Source organism: Colletes latitarsis, chromosome 3 (genome assembly GCF_051014445.1).
Source record: "Colletes latitarsis isolate SP2378_abdomen chromosome 3, iyColLati1, whole genome shotgun sequence".
NCBI lineage: Eukaryota > Metazoa > Arthropoda > Insecta > Hymenoptera > Colletidae > Colletes > Colletes latitarsis.
In genome coordinates this window covers 39119861-39140246 of record NC_135136.1, presented here as the reverse complement: position 1 = coordinate 39140246, position 20386 = coordinate 39119861, and the positions used below count along the sequence as shown (strand labels likewise).

At 46.8% G+C, this 20386-nt stretch overlaps 1 protein-coding gene across 5 annotated transcripts in view; it reads right to left on the bottom strand.

Annotated features, from left to right (window-relative positions):
• Tet (tet methylcytosine dioxygenase-like) overlaps positions 1-20386 on the bottom strand; it is a 144856-nt gene that overhangs the window by 106642 nt on the left and 17828 nt on the right. Inside the window, exons 1-2 of one of the 5 annotated variants that reach the window (XM_076762093.1) lie at positions 18845-19968; positions 1862-4199 (exon numbers count right to left, since the gene is read on the bottom strand). In XM_076762093.1, coding sequence (XP_076618208.1) covers positions 1862-2968 — 1107 coding nt within the window. In that variant the 5' untranslated portion in view covers positions 2969-4199; positions 18845-19968. Of the gene's footprint in view, positions 1-1861; positions 4200-17605; positions 18030-18153; positions 18327-18844; positions 19969-20386 lie in introns of those variants that run through there. The other 4 variants (XM_076762098.1, XM_076762095.1, XM_076762097.1 and 1 more) reach the window with 4 other exon arrangements.

Genomic DNA, 20386 nt, shown 5'->3' with positions numbered 1-20386 from the left:
CAAATCGGTTCGTTTTAATAGTCCGACTCGCGAGCGTTTATCGCGTGGACGGGGCGAGTTGTTGGGCTGTATCGCACAGCAAACAACACGTTTGTTTCCGAACGGGCCGGAGTTCGATACGCGATTATTATGACCCGCGACGAGCCTTGAACTTGCCCTACGATAAGCAGAAGCTGCTTACCAGTCGCTGCTGTTTGTTGCACAGCGTTGCACACTCGCCTAACACGCGCGCGCGCGCACAGTAAACGCTCGCTGCCTCTCGCGACTTTGCCATTAAATTGACTCGCGTCTGGGTACAACGACCCCGTGCTTCGACTTTTCGAAACGAGCTCTGCGTATCGACTTCGTTCTATTCGCGCTCGATCTTCTCACGTTTAAACAAATTACAATTAAAATTAACGATAGAATGTTAATCAAAAAGTTACCATGTTTCCATTTCATAATGGAAAAAATTGAAATTATAATATGTTAATCTCACCCAAATTTTATGATTGTTTGGTGAACCAGTCTATACACACAAATCAAAATATACAATTGAAAAACTCACAATACGAAGTACGGAGGCGTTTGCTCGTTTGCTTCTCTCCTTGTCAGTCTATTGTTCATAATTCTTACAATAACACTACGTCATACAATAGCTTCAGAAAAAGCAACAACAATGACCTGCATTAATCAAGGTTATACGAGATACATACACTGTATCGGGTTGTTCTTAACTTTGTTATTCAATGCTCTTCCTAGCTTGGATGTGCTGGCTCGATTCCAAAGAATCGTGTGATCGTTAAAAAATAATCCATTAATACACAATTCTTTCGCCTCTCAATCAACCGAAGGCAAACTGTCTCAGATTTTCCAATATTTTCTAATTCGACAAATATTTCTCTCTTCCATAGTGATATGACAATTTATATTCTTTAGCAGTTATTATAAATTTAATATATTATGCACATTGAACTTTTTGAAGCACCGTGCGATAATCTATCGAAAAGTCGTTATAAACATTTTCCCGTTTCTCTAACTACCGTTTCTGTGGAAAATAATGATAAAGAAGGTACTGAAAATTGTTCGTTCGGACATTTGCGTACGGTTCGAATCCATTGCTGGGAAAAGCGAGCGAGCAGCCGAACAGCCAGCCAGCCAACGAGCCAGTCAACCCACCAACCCCCTATTCAATGTCGCTACAATAATAAACCACCTCGGTTATCTGTATTTCTGTATTTTCCTCTGGGATTCTCGGCACATTCAGGCATCGGGGCCAAGTTCAGACTATATATACACACGCCATTCTATAACGCGGCTGTGTCGGCGTTTATCCTCTACCCCACCGGTCTACGATTCACACCCTTTCCCTACTGCGCGCCACCACCTGGATTTTCGCGAATTTGGACCAAACCAACGACGACCCGATGTCGCCTCGCGCCATCCGTCCCCGCGAATTCATTTTCCCGCCCGTTCTACGACCGCTGCCAATCGACGCGTTTCTACAAATTGTTTCAGCTCAGGGGATGAAAAATATCGCGGCTTAAATCGAGATTTATATACACTCCCAAGGACAAGAAGATACCACTACTTGGTTGTATTTTTTACTAGTAGGTTTCCGTGATATTTGAAGCCTTAACCGCTTGCACTGAGCTAAAAATTGGTTTCTTTATTGGGGTGGTTTCTAAGCTACGAGGAAGACTCTCTTCGACGAAATTACAATATTCCAAACATCGAAACCGTTTCAAACAACGCGCGGCAGAGGAAGAATCTTCCAATGGTCTCCTTACCCAACCTCTAAGATTCTTTTTCTCCATCAACCTCGATAATGTACAAATCCGACGAAGACACCTGGAAGAGAGAGCTAAGAGGAGACACTAACCTTCTTTTCGGTGAGTTTCTCGCACCGCCTCATCTTGCAGATCTGATGACTCTTGTCGTTCCTGCAGGGCGCGCAGTCCCCGCAATTGTCCTTGCGCTGGCATCCGATGCACTCGCCGCACCTCTTGCGCTTCTTCTTGGCCGGTTTGTCGCTGAGACCGCCGTCACCGTCAGGGTCGGTCATCCCTCCGCTGAGGTGATGGGGTCCACGGTTCGCGGTGGAGGATACCGCGGCCACCTGGCCGGAGCTCTCGACGTTCCCGGCCCCGGCGCTGTCCTCCGACTCCATGGAGCCGGCGCGTATTTTTCTGCGCTCCTTCTTGCGGCCGTCGATGCCGATCGGCCTGGACGTGGGCGTGGAGTCGAGGACCGTGGACATCGGGTTCTGGAAGTTGGTGTGATGCAACTGCGGGTACTCCGGCTTCACCACCGTGAGCACGGTGTGATGAGGGTGTCCAGGTGGCGGGGGCGGGAATGCCTGCACAGGGCTGGATCCGAGCAATTGTATGTGCCTTTCGTCTAGTAGCTGCTGCTGAAGGGCGGGAACCTCTCTGGCTTGGACGGGTGCGGGCACCAGGGGATAGCCGACGTTGCCTCTGTGCGGATGAGGAGCGGGCAACGGTGTGCCGAGCGTGTGGAAGCTCGGCAGCCCGACCGCGGACGTGACGGGAGGCGAATGAGATATCGAGGCTGGGGACAGCGGCGTCAGGGCCGTCAACTGGGGCTCCGCTTCGCTGGGGGCGGTGAATTGGCTGGCGAAGCTGGGCAGACCCTCGCCGGGCCCAGCGCCGCCGGCGGCGTTCTTCGACTCCCAGGGCCTGTACTGGCTGGCGAGCACCACCTCTCCCCTCGAGTCGATCAGTCGGCCGGTCAGTCCCTCGTAGTAGTCCCAAGATGACGTAAGACCCAGTCCAACGTCCTGGGGATGAAGGGTGGTTAATGTCGTCGAGCTGTCCATCGCGTTGTCCCCGGCGAAGCTGCTGAACGGCGGCAGGTGCCGCGCCGGATCACCCGGACCGACCGAGCTCGGCGAGGTCGCTACCGCCGCCGGAGGGCTGCCTGCTACCCTCTCGGTGGCGCCGACCTCCTTCGTTACCTCGGCGCTCATCTTCCCCGCCGCGTCATCGCGACTCGAGCCCCCTGCTCGCAGGAGGTTCGCGTTACCGTTCCTCTAGGTTGCCTCGTTGTCTCCGTTCGCTGTCTAGGACCTCTCCTCCGCGGGGACACGATCTCTCGACTCTCTCCTCGTCTAGGATCGTGACTGGACGCTCGTTCGCGGGATCGACCGTTCTCGGCACCCTGACATCTGGCTGGATCGGGATCGAAATCTCCAAAGGTTCGCCTTCTTCTTCTCTTCTCTCGCTCGTCGTCACTTTTGCTCACACTCTCTCGCAACTGCTCTTCCTACCTCTATCACTCTCTCTCGCTTTCTCTCTTTCTCTATAACTCTATGTCTGTCGTTTGTACTCAACAGGTTTAGGCTACGAACTGAAGTAGATCGGTTTCACTGGGAGTAATTATGCGCGAGTCCCCCGGGTGTCTCTGGATATATAGGGCGGCCTGCGTTCTCTCCGTCTGCTCTTCGCTTTGGATGGGACACTCCTTCTTCTCGATAGACACTCGCTCTCAGTGGGTGCGTCCGTTTTCTTTATTTTCTTTTTTTTTTTTTTGTTCCTTTTTTTGCCTTTTCCTAAAATCGTTAACCCTTACTTACTGCTTAATTACGTAAAACTTCTATATAGCTTAGAAAAACTTTGTCGGTCGGTTTGTTCTTAATTTATATTCTGCTCGCGAAGAGATCGGCGGACGCGTCGTCGCTACGCGCGCTCCTCGCTGGTTAGTGAGTATCGTTACTTGCTGAGTGATTAGTAGAAAAATGAAATGGTAGATTCTTTGGTTTACGGTTTTCCCCCTTTTCGCGCAGTTTTTTTTTATACTATCTTTCGTTTCGTTTCAGCGTTTATCTGTTTTTGCTTGTTTTGTTCGTTTGTCTTCCTTTTCCTCTTTTTTTTTGCTCGCTTAACGTACTTGTTTCCCTTTCGTCTTTCGATTTGGCACTGGCGGACTTTTTTTTTTGTTTACTTTTTGTTATTTACTTCAGATATACTTTGTACACTAAATTAGATACTATAGCTCTTAATCCTTTGTCTTCTGCTTCTTCTTCTTCTTCTTCGGCTTCTTCTTCTTGAACCTAAGCTCTTGGAATATTTTTCTCGTTTTGTTTTCCTTCCTCTTTACGTCGATATAAACACACTAATTACTTCTTTCGCGCGTTCGTAAGAAAATAGAAATCACTTGAGGTTAATGTGGCTTGTTAGAAGGCGGTTGATTTGTACGATCTGAAACAGAAAATGTTTTCGACCGTTAGATATACGGAATTCGCGTACAGATTCGCGAGAGAAATTTATCGCGTTTCGCGTTTCATACTCTTCTCCTCTTTCATGCATTCTCTCTTAAATTTCAAAATCTTTCCTAAATTAGCGTCTAAAGAAAATTTATTCATTAAAACTTTCTTTGAAAAGAAAGCTCAAAAATTATACAAATTTGAAATAACACATCATCGTAAATATGCACAAAGTAAGATTCCTGATATTTGTTTTCGAAGCGCCACGGAAGAGTGCTATGGATCGTCGAGGGATTCAGGAGGGAGAAAAGAAAGCATTTCGTGAGAAAAAAAAAGAGAAACATAAGTCCGGGGGCTTATTTATCGAGCCCGTTCCGTTCCCCGTGGTCACGTGAGGCGATCGTGAGCGAGAACGTGACACGCGACTACGTGGGAACGTGTCATAGACGTTACCATAACGTGACCATCGCTAAGCCAAGGTTACTATTACGTTCGGCGTGTCTGCACACCTACTCGCTCGCTTTGATACCCGCGAATGTTGTGCCCTAGTCCCTGGACGGTTCATTCACGCTGCTTAGAGCCACTGATGATGGCTACGAGCTCTTCGCGTCTCCCGTTTAGTCACCTTTGCCTCTCCAATTGTTTCTCTAGTTACACGGCGTAACCTCATATAATATTATGAAATATATTTTCTCTTTACGTGCTACGATCGCGTATTTATTATCTCGTTGAATACCGAGGCGAATTATTATAAAACTCGTTGAACTAGATACTAATGAATCATTGATGCTTGACCGCACCTTGAAGGGCTTCGATGAATTTTAACAGACAACAGTACTTTCCGAGTGACACCTGTGGAGTTGTCGGAAATTTTTAAAAATATTATTATTAAGATACTTTTCTCTCTGTTATGTGGTTACGATTTGGCTAGTCAAGTCTGCACCTATGATTCTAGAGTATCCTAGTAGAGGCAATATAGCGTGTAAGTTATATTTATGATCGAAAGCTGCTACAATGGTGATTTGCATCGAGTATGGTCGCTATACTTTATTGAGAAGAGAACTTTCCCTTCACCAGAGCTCGATAAGATACCAACAGCTGACTATCCCGACTCGTGTTGCAGCCATTAACTCTACGATGTACAATAATAACACATAAGTCCTCCAACTACGGCGCTTGTACCTCCATTTATGTCCTCGTACGTATTCTGTGTGTCTGTATGCATTAACATATTACACGAAGTCTTTTATCTTCCAATTATTCTTTTCGCGCGGGTAAACTTTTTCAACGAGTGGAAATTCATGTTTAAGAGGGCGAAGTTACCCTTTAAAGTTAGAGGTTGGAAACCTATTTGGCATAATCAGAACGTCTGTAAAAAAGTACTGTCACGATAGTTATGAAAATTGTACTTTACTGATGTTTAAAATATAATGTCTTTTTCTATAGATATGCTTAGAACTTTCTAAGATTGAAATATTCTATTTCTAACTCTAGTCCTTTCCAGAACGAATTAAGTGCAATAACCACGCAGCTCAAATCTCGTCACAATTTCAAAAAACTATCACGCTCCTAAGGAACATTTATCTCGGCCCCGTGATCGACGATTGACCTCCTACACCCTCGGCGTTTAATCACCCCCAAAATCCCATTCAATTGCTCGATTCGACGAGCGTTGCTCGGAAGAGGTTCCGAGCCATCATCGAAAACCGAAGCGATGTTGGTCCTCCGTGAGATATCGACCGCCATTTAGCCACCCCCACCCCCAACCCCTAACCTTCTCTTTCTACCCTGTTCGTGGCGCACGTAGCACGCGCAAGCTGAACTCGGTGCTGTGTAACACGTAGATCTGCACACGCGTTCCCGTCACTCGAATGCACCCACACCCACACGACCAACGGCTTTTGCACGGCTGGTGAATGTACATAATGGCCGGTACATAGAGAGCAACAGCTCTTGCTATCTCACGGACGCTTTTCCAACCCCCCCCCCCCCCCCAACCCCTCGCGCGACTGCCGCCCGCAAAACTCTCTCTAATAGCTTTACTACAGCTGTGGCAGCCGGAGCTTTCGCTATCGTTGGAAACTTGCACTGTCGTTTGCCGTGCACTTTCGCTTCCCGCCACGCGGCGAATTAACGGGGTAGTCGGGCTCTTTTCCATCAAAAATTCCAAAAATTCTTCCCCCGTCAATTTTAGATCATTGAAATATTTCGAAACGAATGAGGGTTCGATTGTTCGAATAGATGTGATCGATTTATTTAATTTACTGAATGGTTGGTCCTATTGCTTCGAGGAGGTAAAGAATAATTGTTTTCTGCAACCAAGTTCGAGGATTAACGAACGCCATTTTGATAGCATCGCGTTTAAAATATTTATTACCTAGCTTTGATCCTATCAAATATAGCTCTACTTGAAATTGTTCTATTTGGTAATTAAGCAGAATGTATTCGTATTCTCAACATTAAAAAACGCCAAAGGGTAGTAAATACGTTCCACAATCGTACGTCGAAACGTCAAATTATTCGTGCTCGTACGTTTCTCGTAAAAAATTCGCAAAGAACGCCGTTTCACCCCTTTAAGCCGCGAATATTCTCGCACCTTCGCTTGGACGCGCTCGACGCCAGAACACACACGCCCCGAAGGGTGTCGAGGGACGATTAGCCGGAGATGTTCAGCAAGACGGAAACGATCTTTTCACGCGTTGGGAGGTGCCTGAGTTTGTTGACCTAGGAGATTCCAGTGGGTTCGACAACTGGGAAGCGTCGCCTTGCCTCGATTTTCTTACTACTTCGTCTCGAGCTATGGGACAATTTCGAATACCTGACCATCGTTGACAAATTCTTTTCTCAGATTTTCCACGAGTCTAAAACACCTTTACATAATGGAATCTAGTTCCCGCGATTATTAATAATTTATAATAGTGTGTAAAAAGTTAAAAAAAAAAAATTTATCGAATAGCAAATTATTAGTACTAAAATTTTGGATACCCAAAACCTAATCGAGGAGTCTTGAAGGACGATGAGCTTTCGTAATTCCTACGGTAATGAAGACTTCGGTACCCGAACAGTTGGGGCAATTAAAAGTGACAAGTACGGAGGGAATCGAGCGATCGCGAGTTCTGCGAAGACATTCTCGTTAGAAGTCGAAGTTACGAGACGTGGATCTTCCTCGGTGCGATGTCGAAACACCTGCACGAGAGATCTGCTCGCAGGCCACGGGCGATTGAACTTTCCTAGAGGTCCATAAATCTAGTCTAGACTGAATACCGCGAACTTTAGTCTTTAAAGGTCGCGAAACTCGGTGCGCTGATAGCGCGTTCGCGCGCACGAACTCCCGACTTGGCGCTCGGCTGCGTTCCCTTCGATAAAAAGGATCCCAGCGTCGACGGGCACGGAAAGAAATTCGAAGAAGTTGGTAATCCGTACTGTGGCACATGCTCCAACGGATATAAATTGCCCAGGCTGGTTGGAATCGCGACTGAAATCGATCGGTCTTCCATCGGCGTCCGTCTTGCCGGGCTGACGCGAAACTTTCCAACTTCAGCGAGATGTTTTATCGTTCCACCCGGTCGTGGCTGCGCGCAATATAAATTAAAGCTATCTTCTAAGTGGTCTTCGATTTTCTTCGAACCTATACTCCAACAAAAATCCGACTCTTCGACTTTGCCGTCTTTGGAAACGTAAGAAAACTAGTATCTGGGCTCTGTCGACCATTTTTCTTTTGGATTCGAGATACGAGTTGTACGCTTAACGTACAGAAAAAGATTATAATAATAATAATGAGATTAAAGGGTTTCTTTTAACTGGGTGAGTGAGTCAACTTTCTTTTTCAGGCCCACCCTCTACGAAAGCAATTATTTTAAAGAACATTTCGACTAATTTATTTCGGTATTCTTCAGGGAAAGAAAATACTTAAAGGAGTAAATATTATCTTACGTGTTTCATTTGTTTCAGAGGAGAATAATTGATACTTTAAGCAGTTAAAAAAGAAGATTGATACAATGGAAGACTCGTACTAATTTAACATACACAACAATAATTTTAATGTAATAATCGTATTTCCCAGTTTCACTTGAAGTTTTCAATTTTATTTATACCAAAACTATCCCCTCGAGCGCCGTGTATGCTCTGCGCGGTTAACAGCGTTAGTATATTTTTAAGGTGTCCCGGATGTCCCGCATTTGCTCCTTAAGCATTCTGAAATGTCCCGCGTTAACTACTCAAACATCTGGCTTAATATATTGTTCCTGAAGAGGACCGAAATAAATTGAAACGTCGAATAAAACGCTTGGGAAGGACTTTCTTTAATTTTTTGAATCGTTTCTCGCGCCGAGGGAAATTTTTGTTTTCCGTTTCGTACTATCGGTGAAAAATCGGTGCGGTGGGATCGATAGCAGGAAGTCGCGCGATGCGGAACGATGACAAGACGAAATTTTCAAAAGGCACGAACGAGCGTATACCGTGGCGTCGGCGAGCGGAGCAGCTGGCGCCTCTCGTCGTTGCACTTTCGTCGAATCGACCCTACCCGCCGGCTTTGTGGCCGCGTACAAAAATTCATTCCCGCTAAAATTGTGGTACACGCTCGCACGAGCAACTTTAAAAACGTTTTCTGAGTGTCCGTAATTGCGAGAGCGAATAATCGAGTTTCTTAGCTACCCCGTTCCATACCAATCTACGACACAATTATTCGTTCACCTTATTGGAAGACAAGTATTAAATGTTAACAAACTGATCGATATACGAGCTCCTAGGAAGTTGAACTTAATTTTGTTCCTAACGTATACGAAGTTTTAACGAATGAACGTTGCTCGAGAAACAATTATGCAGAGTTTGCGTCAGTCGTCTATTATTCGGATAAAATTCAACCCAGGTCTGGTCGTGGAAATATCGCGTGTAAGTAAAATTCATGAACGAAAGCCGGTATAATGCTGATTTGCATCGAGGCTGGTCGCAATATTTTATTCAGAAGTGAACTTTCTATTGACTAAAGTCTGATAAGGTACCGGCAGCTGACAATCCCCAGTGTGTTAACGTTGCAGCCATTAACTGTATGGCGTCCAATCATACCACAACCACGCCATATGCAATGCAAAAATCGTGCAACTTTTTGGAGCAACGTATCAGATTTGTTGAAACTTCAATGCCTTTGATACAGTAACTCAGACACAATCACGTTCGACTGCCAGTTGAACAGTTACAATTTATTTTAAAAAATTGTCATTGTTCTTCGATCAGTCGTGAAACGAATTTTTCAAATTTCGTAAAATGCTTCGACGTGCGTTCAAGCGACGTTAAGTGGTACAAAGTATGCGGGTTTCGGTGAAATTCGAAATATTGCTCCAAAAAGTGTCCGAGTTCGCGTGGAATGACCCCGTGCGTGTACAGGCAGACGCCGAACGAACGATATATCCCGTCGTCGGATTCTTTCGTCGGGCGGGACGCAGGACGTCGCTTCCCAGAAGCGCGTGTACAAACCCAGCTGGCCGACAGAAAGAGATCGGAGATTTCGCGCGCTTGGAATTAATATTAGACGGCGACGAGTTGCGCGCCATCGAAAAAACCGAGCTAACTAAGCCTGCGCGCGAGCTGTCCGACCCCTTATGCGCGCGGAATATTCTTCAGACGTGTAAAATAGGGTATGCAGTGCCAAATTATGGATATATACCCACTTATGGATTATTGTTCGATTGCAAAACCTCCGTACGCGACTCCTGGTGCAACCAAGTGACGCCATGTGCACGCATCATATATTATGGGTATTCGTACTACTTCTTAATTTTTAAGTTCTCGACTTTCATTTTTCCAATATTAATTTTACCAATATTTATGTTCAAACCCATACAATGGATAAAGAAACCTAACAGAGGAGTAATTTATTTGTAATCCCGTAAAGAAAGATGACTTTTAAATGTCTAACTGTAGAAACAAGAGTGTCGTGTACGCGTAGGTTTACAAACGCTTTATAAAGAGGCGGTAAAAAAATGTTAACAATTACGAAAACAATAACGGGCTACTTGCTGATGCACTAAGCTGGAAGAACAGGTCGGCGATATCTATCTAATTTGTTTACGCAATGTTTGCTACTTGAGATCGTTGAAGGTAATCGATATAACTTCTATTAATCACTCACTATTAATACTCCGTTTTAAAATGTCAACTGTTCGCAAGGTTGAAAAACTGTACTTCGCCTCCATGTCGTAACTTTCTAACGAAGCATTTTTTTTGCAAGAATTTGCGCTTTAGCGTTAAAAAATCCGTTCGAAGTTTTCGAAATGGCGATCCTAAACTTGGAGAAATCGTTTGTTGCTCGATTGTACCACGAATTACGACCAACCCTGTATATGGCAGCGAAGGACAATTGCCGGAGACGCGTTAGTACGTATCTCGATCCGTGTTTCTTTTTTACGAGAAACGACGCCACGGAATTCTACGCGTCTCGATTCGTCATTATCGTCAGACTGTATCGAGCAGTTACGGCTGACTCGAACTCCTTTGTTTCACTCAAGTTCAGCGTCGCGACGTATTGTCGTGACGCGGGAGAATTTCGCGTCGATGGTATTGCACGCGATGCACAAAGAATCGTCGATTCGGCCCTTACTTTTCAAAACTTCCATCCGTAAGGCTCTTGCTAAACATTTCCAGTCAAGTAGGCACATTTCTATAGAGAACGGAACACTATACTGAATTCAGAAATTACTGCACACTTATACTTTCCACGTACACGTTTCGTTTGCATTATTCCGGTTCGATCGTTCTTTTTTTATTGATATTTGTATTAGGCTTGTGCAAAATGGCGCTCGTCTGTTTTAGCGTGAAGAACTGGTACCGTTCATACTGGTATAAATTGCAATCGAAGACTATTTAAAACACAGAGATAAGCAAATCGTCTGCAAGTAGAATTCTACAGGTTAGAATTTGTTCGAGTCATCGATCAACCCTTGTATATTTCATGGTTTCCCCCCAGATTCGAACGCGTTAAATGAACTTATTCCGAAGCTGTCTAGCCGCTATTACGACCACCATCGGCGTTAGAATTTAGCCCCGCTCGGTTGAAAAAGCCTGACGACCATCGCGAGAGACAATATCAGCAGGAGGAGGAAGAAAACGTTTCACCCCGTTCGTCTTCCGTCTAGGAAGCGGCCAGCGGGAACGGCGGCAAAAAATCGGCTCGAGTCAGCGGGTGGACGATTATTATTCGGGCCCGGTTGCCGCTTATCTTCGTTTCCGCAGGCGTAAATCCCCGCGATAAGGCCTGTTTTTCGCGACGGTGCGCGGCCGCGCTAATTCCGGCATTACAAGCGAGGCAAAAATGGCGGTGGGATCTCTCTCTTTCTCTCGGTGCCGGTGCCCGTTTCTCGCTACCTCGAAAAAAGGAAACGCGAAGAGAAGAGAAAAAAGAAGCCGCTCTCGCTGCGGCTCCGAGCAAAAAAGCTCCGGGTACACTTTCGCCGACCTCGTGGTGGCGAGCGAGCGAGCACCCGCGCTCGCTCGACTCTCGGCGACAAAGGCTGCTTGATTCAAGGTCCCACGCACACGATCGCGCGAGCGGATCCGTACACAAGCGAGCACAAATGCACGCGCTCGTCCGAGCGCATGCCGCCATCGGCGTCTTCGACCATCGCGGCGCCCTGCAGCCAGAGATGGCCATTTTGTTCGAATAATAGACAACGTGCTAAACTCCCTCAACCTAACCTTTACGCTTCTTCACCCTTCGATCTCTTTAAAAAAAAAAAAAATATTAAATATTGATCTCTCGATGGTACGAGCAGAATTACCCCCAAACACAATTGTACCACAGTATCGTCCGTATTTTCGATCGAAATAAAATTTTGACTTCGATACCTCTCGATGGATTCGTAAGTTGAAAGGTCAATGAGACTAGAGAATCGAGGAGGTACGAGGTTTCCGACAGGATTTATGATTTTTCTAGCTAAAGTTAAAGTACTACGAGGCAAAGTATGGACTGGAATACAAACTGAACCGAGAAGTTGGTGCACTATTAAGCTAAAAATGGACCGAGGTACAAAGTATGGTCCATAAGCGAGCCGAAATAGAAAGTGAGTTTTAACAATAGGTTCCACAATACACGAACCCCCAAGCTTCCTGATATTGGAGCACCGAACGACCAAAACGCTATACTGGAGTAGAATAAACCTCCAGACGTTAAAAGTCTATATGGCGGAAACAAGAAAAGATTTGAGTGATTTGCAATATCAAAATTGATCGAAAATAAGAAACGAGCTCCAAAAATCGAGGACACGGTCTGCGAGCATCAAGATCGACAAAATAGAAGCACCGCAAGTAAATAGTGACAGCCAGTAATAGAGAATGTATTCTAGGAACCGTAAGTTCAACGAAGTTAAAGCTAAAAGTGGCCTGGAATACAAAGTTAGATCCAAAAATCGAACGCGTAGTCTGCGGGACTCAAGATCGACGAGGTTTAAACATTATATAGCCAGAAATGGATCAGAATTATAGTATTTACGAGGCCTAAAGTGAAATTGGAGCACTATGCAGCTCACAGTAGATTGGAGTAAGTTGTGTGCTCCAAAATTCAAAGATGTTGCTCACAAAACTTAAATTTGACAAAATTGGAACACTACACTATATCTTCGATTGTTGAAGCTCAATTTCTATCCTAGACTACGTCTTGTTGTATAGTACTCCAACTTTAACAAAGTTAGGATTCTTCAGAAACCAGTGAAGATATTACAATTTGGAAAATGTTCCATCGAGCAAAAAGGAAATCAACGGAATCGGATGACCGATTCGTCGCAGGAAATCGGCGAAGAAAACCCGGACCGGTGAAACATCGTAAAGCAGTATTTACTCCCGCGTTAAGTATCAATAAATAGCAAAGAAAGAGGCCGTGATAAGTGACGTCATCCACTTACTCGAGTCATAACAATACTGTTTTTGTAGCAGCCGATTACTATAGCATCGTCGAGACTATAACTTATTCATCCGCTGAAAGCTACGGCCTCGCATACTACGCCATTGATAACCTCTCTTTGACGCGAGTGCGTTTGCTGTCGGGACACCGTTACGAGCCACCGTTCCGCCGATTATCGATCAGAGTGATTCGTCAACAAACGTTTGCAAGCTGCAGAAACCGGTTCGAAGCTCGGTTCGCCCTAACGCGCCAGAGACGAGCAAAATTTAGATCAAAATTTCGAACGTACGAAAGATACAAAGTTTAGAAAATAATTACTAGAGTAAACTTCGAGTGTCCATCTTTTCCCAAACGTGGACACGTTGTATCTGTCTACGAGTTTCGATTCCCTTTTATAGATCGTTGCTCGCGTTGCATTCTGCGATCTTCCCAGGAGACTCGTGATTTCTCTTTGCGCAAGTCTACCGTGTTGCGGGTTTAGCATCTGCTGTTTTACGGTTGAAATTTGACAGTTAATCATAGTTCAATGTTCGAGTAACATTCGAATATTTTGATCACTGCGTTTGGCTATCCGAACGGAGGAAAAATTTGACAAGTAAACCGAAATCGTGCTGATTGACGATCGTGGACAGCGTGGATGTTGTTTCCCAGGAACGACCAGGTCTCACTTGTTGCTGCATATCGGCGTCGAAATCGCTTGGACGGGACGCGGCCCGTATCGGTCGAGCGACGCGACGCTTTTACGGCACTGGGTGCACACCGGTGTTCTCCGACAGCAGACAAACGCACTCGAGTGCGCACTGATTCGCGTACTCGCTCTCGCGCACGCATACGCGAGCAACGAGCGAGCGTACTCGCGCGTGTATGCACACGTTGTTCACGGAGGCTCGTAAAGCGGACCACAGCTGGTGTGCCACACTGTCGGCCATGTATAGGGCGTTCGTCGTAATTATTGACCAGCATTTTTCTCCTCAAGGGAGGAACGCGTAAGAAACGAATGGAACAGAGAAAAGCCTCGCTAACAACCACCAACGTTGACTTTCAAAATTTTCAACCCCTAATTATCGAGTACGCCAGAATCGAGTATAATCGATTACAATTACGATCGATCACGCGAACAATGAATACGACAAAGGGTATGCCAGTAATTGCGACATTTACCTTGTTGCAATTTCTTTAAAGGAAAGCTACAGGATTTTTTTATATCGTACGAAAGTGGCTACCAGGGCGAATTAAACGATCGTGCAATGATGTTCAAGGTCCCACGAGATCAGAATCAAGAGACAATAAGGAGCACTTGGGGTTTAGTCGTTGCTTAAACCTGCTACCAACGTACAAGGTGGAACGATCGTTTTGAATCTGAAATATAATACATTTAAGTGAACAAATTTCTATCAGTTAACAGGGTCACCAAAACGAGTGTTTCTTCTGAAAGATTTTTGGACCATCTTTAGGAACAAAACATGCGACTCCAAATTCTATTATGGTCTTTAAATGTGTATTCGTTCATTGTGAAATATTTCATTTTATACTTTGAATTTTAACTTTCCTTTGACGAGTTACGGATAAAGAGTTGTTTATCATTTGCATTAGTTACTCGAAATTCGTATCTAAGTGAGAATTTTGCCCATTTCTGGTCAAGATTACCGTTCCATCCTGTACACGGTCGGTATACTGTATATGCACACGCACGCACGTGCGCGGGTACGGAGGCGCGCGGTGTTGCGCATGCGCGAGCATACTTTCACGAGATATACCGCAAGTACGTTGTGACGACGTTACGCGCGTCGCGTATCGGCCGATCATCGCACGCGACATCGAACGAAGGGGGGATGTTCGATTTCGACAATCGATTTGCTAGAAAATCGAATCCTACGATATCGAACTATCGAACTACGAATATTTGAACTCGAACTTGAACTTCCCTAGCTATTGATTACATCTCGCGTGCGTGTACTTTCGAATCTTTAACCTGCTTACTTATATTTTAGCAATGGCGGATCTAGACGTGCTCGAAAGTTAATAAAAAGGTGTATGTTATCTAGAGCATCAGATTATATCGATCGGATACAAATAGTGGCGCGCAAGTAACAGCGATTTAAAATTTCAGTCAAAGAATTAAACGTTTCAGTACAACGTCCACGAGGAAGACGCGTATCGAAAACCCGGTCGGCAGCGTGGTATCCTCGTGTCGAGGTGCGTAACGGTTCGTCTAGGTGGGGGAAACGGGGGGCGGGGGCACTGTTAAACCCACCCATACAAGCACATGATATCGGAAATGATATAAAATTGCGTCGAGCGCGCCGCTGATATTTAAATTGGTTCGCTAAACCACGGATTAATGCGCGCAACGACGTCCGACAGCCCACGCAGCGGGCTTCGAAAAAGGGCGCACCAGAAAGGAAGAAAAAGAATACGCCGCTGGCCGATCGGAGCGGATCGTTGGAAACGTTCGCGTCGATACCTGTTCCTACGTCGGACAGGTGTTCGCCTGGCCTGCACGGGGCTGCGAACATCGTATATTCCGTTTCTTTATCGGCGTCAGGCGGAACTTTGCCAAGCTATTTTAGCATAGGTTAACGCTAGATTTATCGGAACCCGTCAGTTTGACGAATTTCTAATTTGATATTTAAAGTCACGGAAATCGTAAACATTACTTTTCAGTAATTTATGACGAATTTAATTGGTGCTACGATACGAATCGTTCAACATATCTGCGTATGTTAAAATTGAGATCGGCAAACTACAGATCGCGAGTTAAGAATGATTTCGAAACGATTTCGTGGCAGAATCACGAAATTGCAGTCTCGGTAGCAATAGAGTAATCTCAATGTGACGCAACCCATATCTATTTCAACTATTTCTGTGAAAATACATTTTCCAAGGTGAAACGTACGAAATCTCGTTACAAATTGTTGGAATTTTAAACAGAACAGCAGGCTTTTAACTCGCTCTATGTTCTAACAATATATCACACGTAAATACTATGCGTCCATACTGGATGGTTGTCTGAGCTAAAAGAAGTTTCGCATTGCTTATTATTTCATCCAATAAGACGCTAAATGACGCGATTAGTATCGTTTAACCGTCTTAGCGTTTCGACACATATCAATCTTATTCCCTGATCGCTTGCAAGTATGTTTTAAACGATAGGAAACTCTAATTGCCCAAAATTATATAAGTTTTGCTTTCCATCTCCTATACGAAGTGCGATTGATTCGCTCCAAAACGGAGCCTAGTACGAATAATATTACTCCAAATTTTCAATTTACTATTGGACGAAGAATCATCCCCTTCACGACTGTACTACGACTCTCGTTTGTACAAATATTGTTTCTCAGAAAATGTTTGTCACCTTTTGCGTTAACCAAAAGAACGTACAAAATTCGGAGTACGCAATAGTTAGCAGGTTAAACGAATGCGTTAATCCAATCAGACGCAATTACGATGTCTAACGAAATCAGCGGAATTTAGGCGCGAATCGAGCCACGCATAACCTATCCAAGAACGCGGTCTATTTTCTTCCGCGGCGTAAATCGGAGGAAAACGTCAGAGAAACGAAATAGATTAGCCGGTCTAATAGAGATTCCGTGCCGCCAGATAGCTAATAATACATTTATCAATAACCGGCAGAGAGAAAAATACTCGATAAAAAGGTGGTCTCCATTTCGTACGTGTGCAAAACAAGAGCGCGTTTCTCGAACGTTCCGTCGCGATCGAAGCTCGCGTTTCGCGAACACTGGTCGTAGGTACGGGTACGTTGGAAACGATTCGCGGCCAACTTCGTTGGCAACCCTTTCGATCAGTGGCGGCGAACCAGCGCACGATTTCGACAGCTACGAGCGAGCAAGATCAGAGGGGGAGCGAAAAAGAAGGAACGAATCCGAGGAACGGGTAAAAGGGATACACTGCGTGCCCGTAAATCTCTTGGCGCCCGTTGTTCTCGCGGTCCACGACGTTGGTTCCTCGTCCATTCCGATCCGTTCCGCCGTTCCGTGGAGCGAGTAGGCCGAAATTCGCCTCCACCCCACCCTCCCCACCCCCTAGCGCGGCTCGCCGACGCAAAAAAGAAGGAACACCCACGGGAAAGGGAACCGAGGAAAAAAGGAACGAGACAGGAATAGAGCGAAAGAGAAAGGGGAATTGATCGCGTTCGCGACGGCGAAACAGAGAGCGGCGAAGATTTTGCATTCGTTGGTTAGAAACACGCGTTAATTTCTATCGATTATCGGGCACGAACGCGCCCACCAAGAGACGATCGAAAAAACACTACGTCATCGATGTACCCGTGTATTAAACGCGTACCGTCGAAACTAACGCGGTCAGCTCGTGGAAATTGATCGTTTCGACCAGCACGGATTAATTCGGCGTGCCCCGTTGAAGGCGACCCCTAACGATCCCGAAGCCGATCGCGTGTGTACGCGTCGATTATTATCGCGTAAACTGCAAATTGCACGTCATTACCGGGCCGCGTTTTTCTCTTTGTACCATACACACGTATATATATATACATCACGGGGTCGAATTGCTCGTGCTTTATCCTCGCGGTGTACTCAAGCCGTGGCCACACAATATCCCACTTCCGATGGCACTTGGAGCGTGCGGTGAATTTCGACGGGGAACGATCGAAATTTCGGCGGAGCGTGCCGCACCACGCGGTTTACAACGATGCACCTCGCGAGATCGAAACACACGCACGGAGCACCAAGAGGATTCGCAGGCTCTAGCGTTTATCTTTTTCCTTTTCTCTCTCTTTTTTTCTTTTTTCAAAAATTCTCTTTCAAATTTTCTCTTTGTTTAAGAAAAACAGTTATTTCGTTCACTACTGGCCGCGTCCGACACCGAACTCTCTCCTCTACACGTTCAACGAACGGCACACTCCGTAGTCGATAATGGTGTTTACCAAAGCGTCGTTTGTTCTACCCGGCCAGGCCAGGCTAGGCTAGGTTTCACGCGCAATCGAGGCGAAAAACAAAATAAAAGGATCTCTCTACGTTTACGTATATATACGTGTATGTTTTATCGGAGCACGGTATAGAAGAGAATGAGCGTTAAGAACCTGTTTCCCATACACTACGCGTGGCATCGACGAAGCGTCTGAGCCGAGCCTCGAAAACACCGGGAATCTCGAAGGGATGCACTTTGGCCCGTCACTCGTCTCACGACGACACAACGCGTTTTTGTCTGACGCACCGCGCGAGACTCGTGAAACATTCGCAGCACGATGCGTGCACGCCGTGCTCGAGGACACTACCGTGCATCGCCGCCGGCTAGCAGGAGGCGTTGACGGCAATGGTAGTGGTGGCGGTTGCGACGGTGGTGGTGGTGGCGGTGACGATGGTGGTGGTGGTGAGATTGTGGTAGAGGTGGTGCCGATGGCGATGGCGGTGGTGATGATCGGCGGACGTAGCAAGGAGGCCAGGACGACGGAAACGTGCCGCGGGTAGGAACTTCCGCATGGTCGTTTACAGGGGGGAGAGGGATTTACGTCGGACACGCGCTTCTCTTGCTCGTCCGTGCCGTTTCGGTGCTTTTAATCACGGACGTGCATACGTTCCGCGTCCTCGGCACCGTGCATATTTCACTCAGGATAACAACAACAACAACAACATCAACAACATCAACAACGACGACGACGACGACGATAACGGGGCATCTCGTTGAAGCAATTGTAACGCATCGTTTTATCAACGGATTCGTATCGTCCACATCGAACATCCACGGAAACGTTTACTGGCTCACGCACTTACCCTTCTCCTTCCCGGTTTCTTCGGTTGGTCGAGCTGTTTCTCTCTTTGTCGCCCGGCTTGCGCACGCTCCAGCTCTGTCTTCCGCGCGGCGCTTCTCTTCCACCGGCGCTCTCTCGCTCTCCTTCTTGTTTTCCCTTTCCCTCTCCGTTCTCCTACTGGTTGGCGAGCAACGGCAGCCGCACGAGCGACGGAGAAAGGAGAGAGGCTGAAAGAGTGGGAGGGCAAGAGGGACAGGGGAAAGAAGGAGAGACAGAGAGCGAGAGCCGAACGAAAGCAAGAGTGATCCTCCGCGCGCGCTCCCTCCCTCTTGCTGCACACTCCACCCGTCCGGTTGCCCTGTCGCCGTCGTTGCCGTTGTCGCTGTCGTTGCCGCAGCCGCGCAGCCACTGCCGTTGCCGTTGTTCTGCCCCGCCGGCGTTACATTCCAAAATTTTTCTTCGATCGGTCGCCGGTACGCCAGAAAACGAACGAACGTTCATCCACGATCACCGGTATCGACGCGCGACCAACGGACTCTCGTCGTGGGAACCGTTTGACACTGTCCCCGTCGATCCTCTTTCTCCCCGTATTTTGTCCCTTCGATTCGCTTTCACCGCGAGCTTTCGCTCTTTTTCCCCACTGTTTTCCCGTTTCGTATCACCGTGCATATGCATATACCACCGGTCACCCCCGCTGTTCCTCGTCTTTCTTGACGCAAACCCAGAGCGAACCACGCACCGGACAAACACGTGTGCCACGGGCTATCGTAAAACGTCTACCTTCGCACCGCACCGGTCGACGAAATTCTCGCGCGTCGATCGAGAATCGCCTAGGAGGCCCAGCGCGCGTAGACGTCCCTCGAATATTCGTGTTCCTGCTCACGCACGCACGCACGCACGTACACGCACACGCACACGCACACAACGCTCGCCCGCTCCGTTCCGTTCCCCTTTCTCTCTCTTTTTTTTCCTCCCTACGACTTCACTCGCTCTTACGCGCTTTCTTTCTTATCCTCTCGCAGAGCCCCGTGTATATACGTTCGAGCTTCACCGTGCACTCCGTTATCCTGGCAAGACCGATAAACGTGCCGCGAGCAGACGTCGGCCGGCCCCGACGACGCATCAAAACACTATACCTTTGGTTCGGCGGACTGCCCCGTGGTGAGTGTGCTCGCCGCGCGGTGACTGTATGCTCCAAGAGTATTCTTTGTCCGTCCGGAGTCGCAGCTGCCCGCGTTTCGGCCGTCGGTCGCGATTCGGGACCGTTCGGCAATTCTCGGGTGTCATCCCGTTCGTCATGGCGGGAACCCAGGATATACCCAGGACCATCGGCGGAAAGGGAAAGGGAAAGGGAAAGGGGAACTCGAGCGTACGCTCGTGCACGTCTCTCTCTCCCTCTCCCTCTCCCGCCCTTCTGTCTGCGCGAGAACAAACGAGCGAGACCGCCAACGTGGGAGAAAAGGAGACCGAACTAGGGAGAGGTAAGCGAGTTAGTTGACCGAGTACAAGACGGAGTACGAAAGATTTCGTTGCGTTTCTGTAGTGGGAAAGGAGGGGGGAGGAG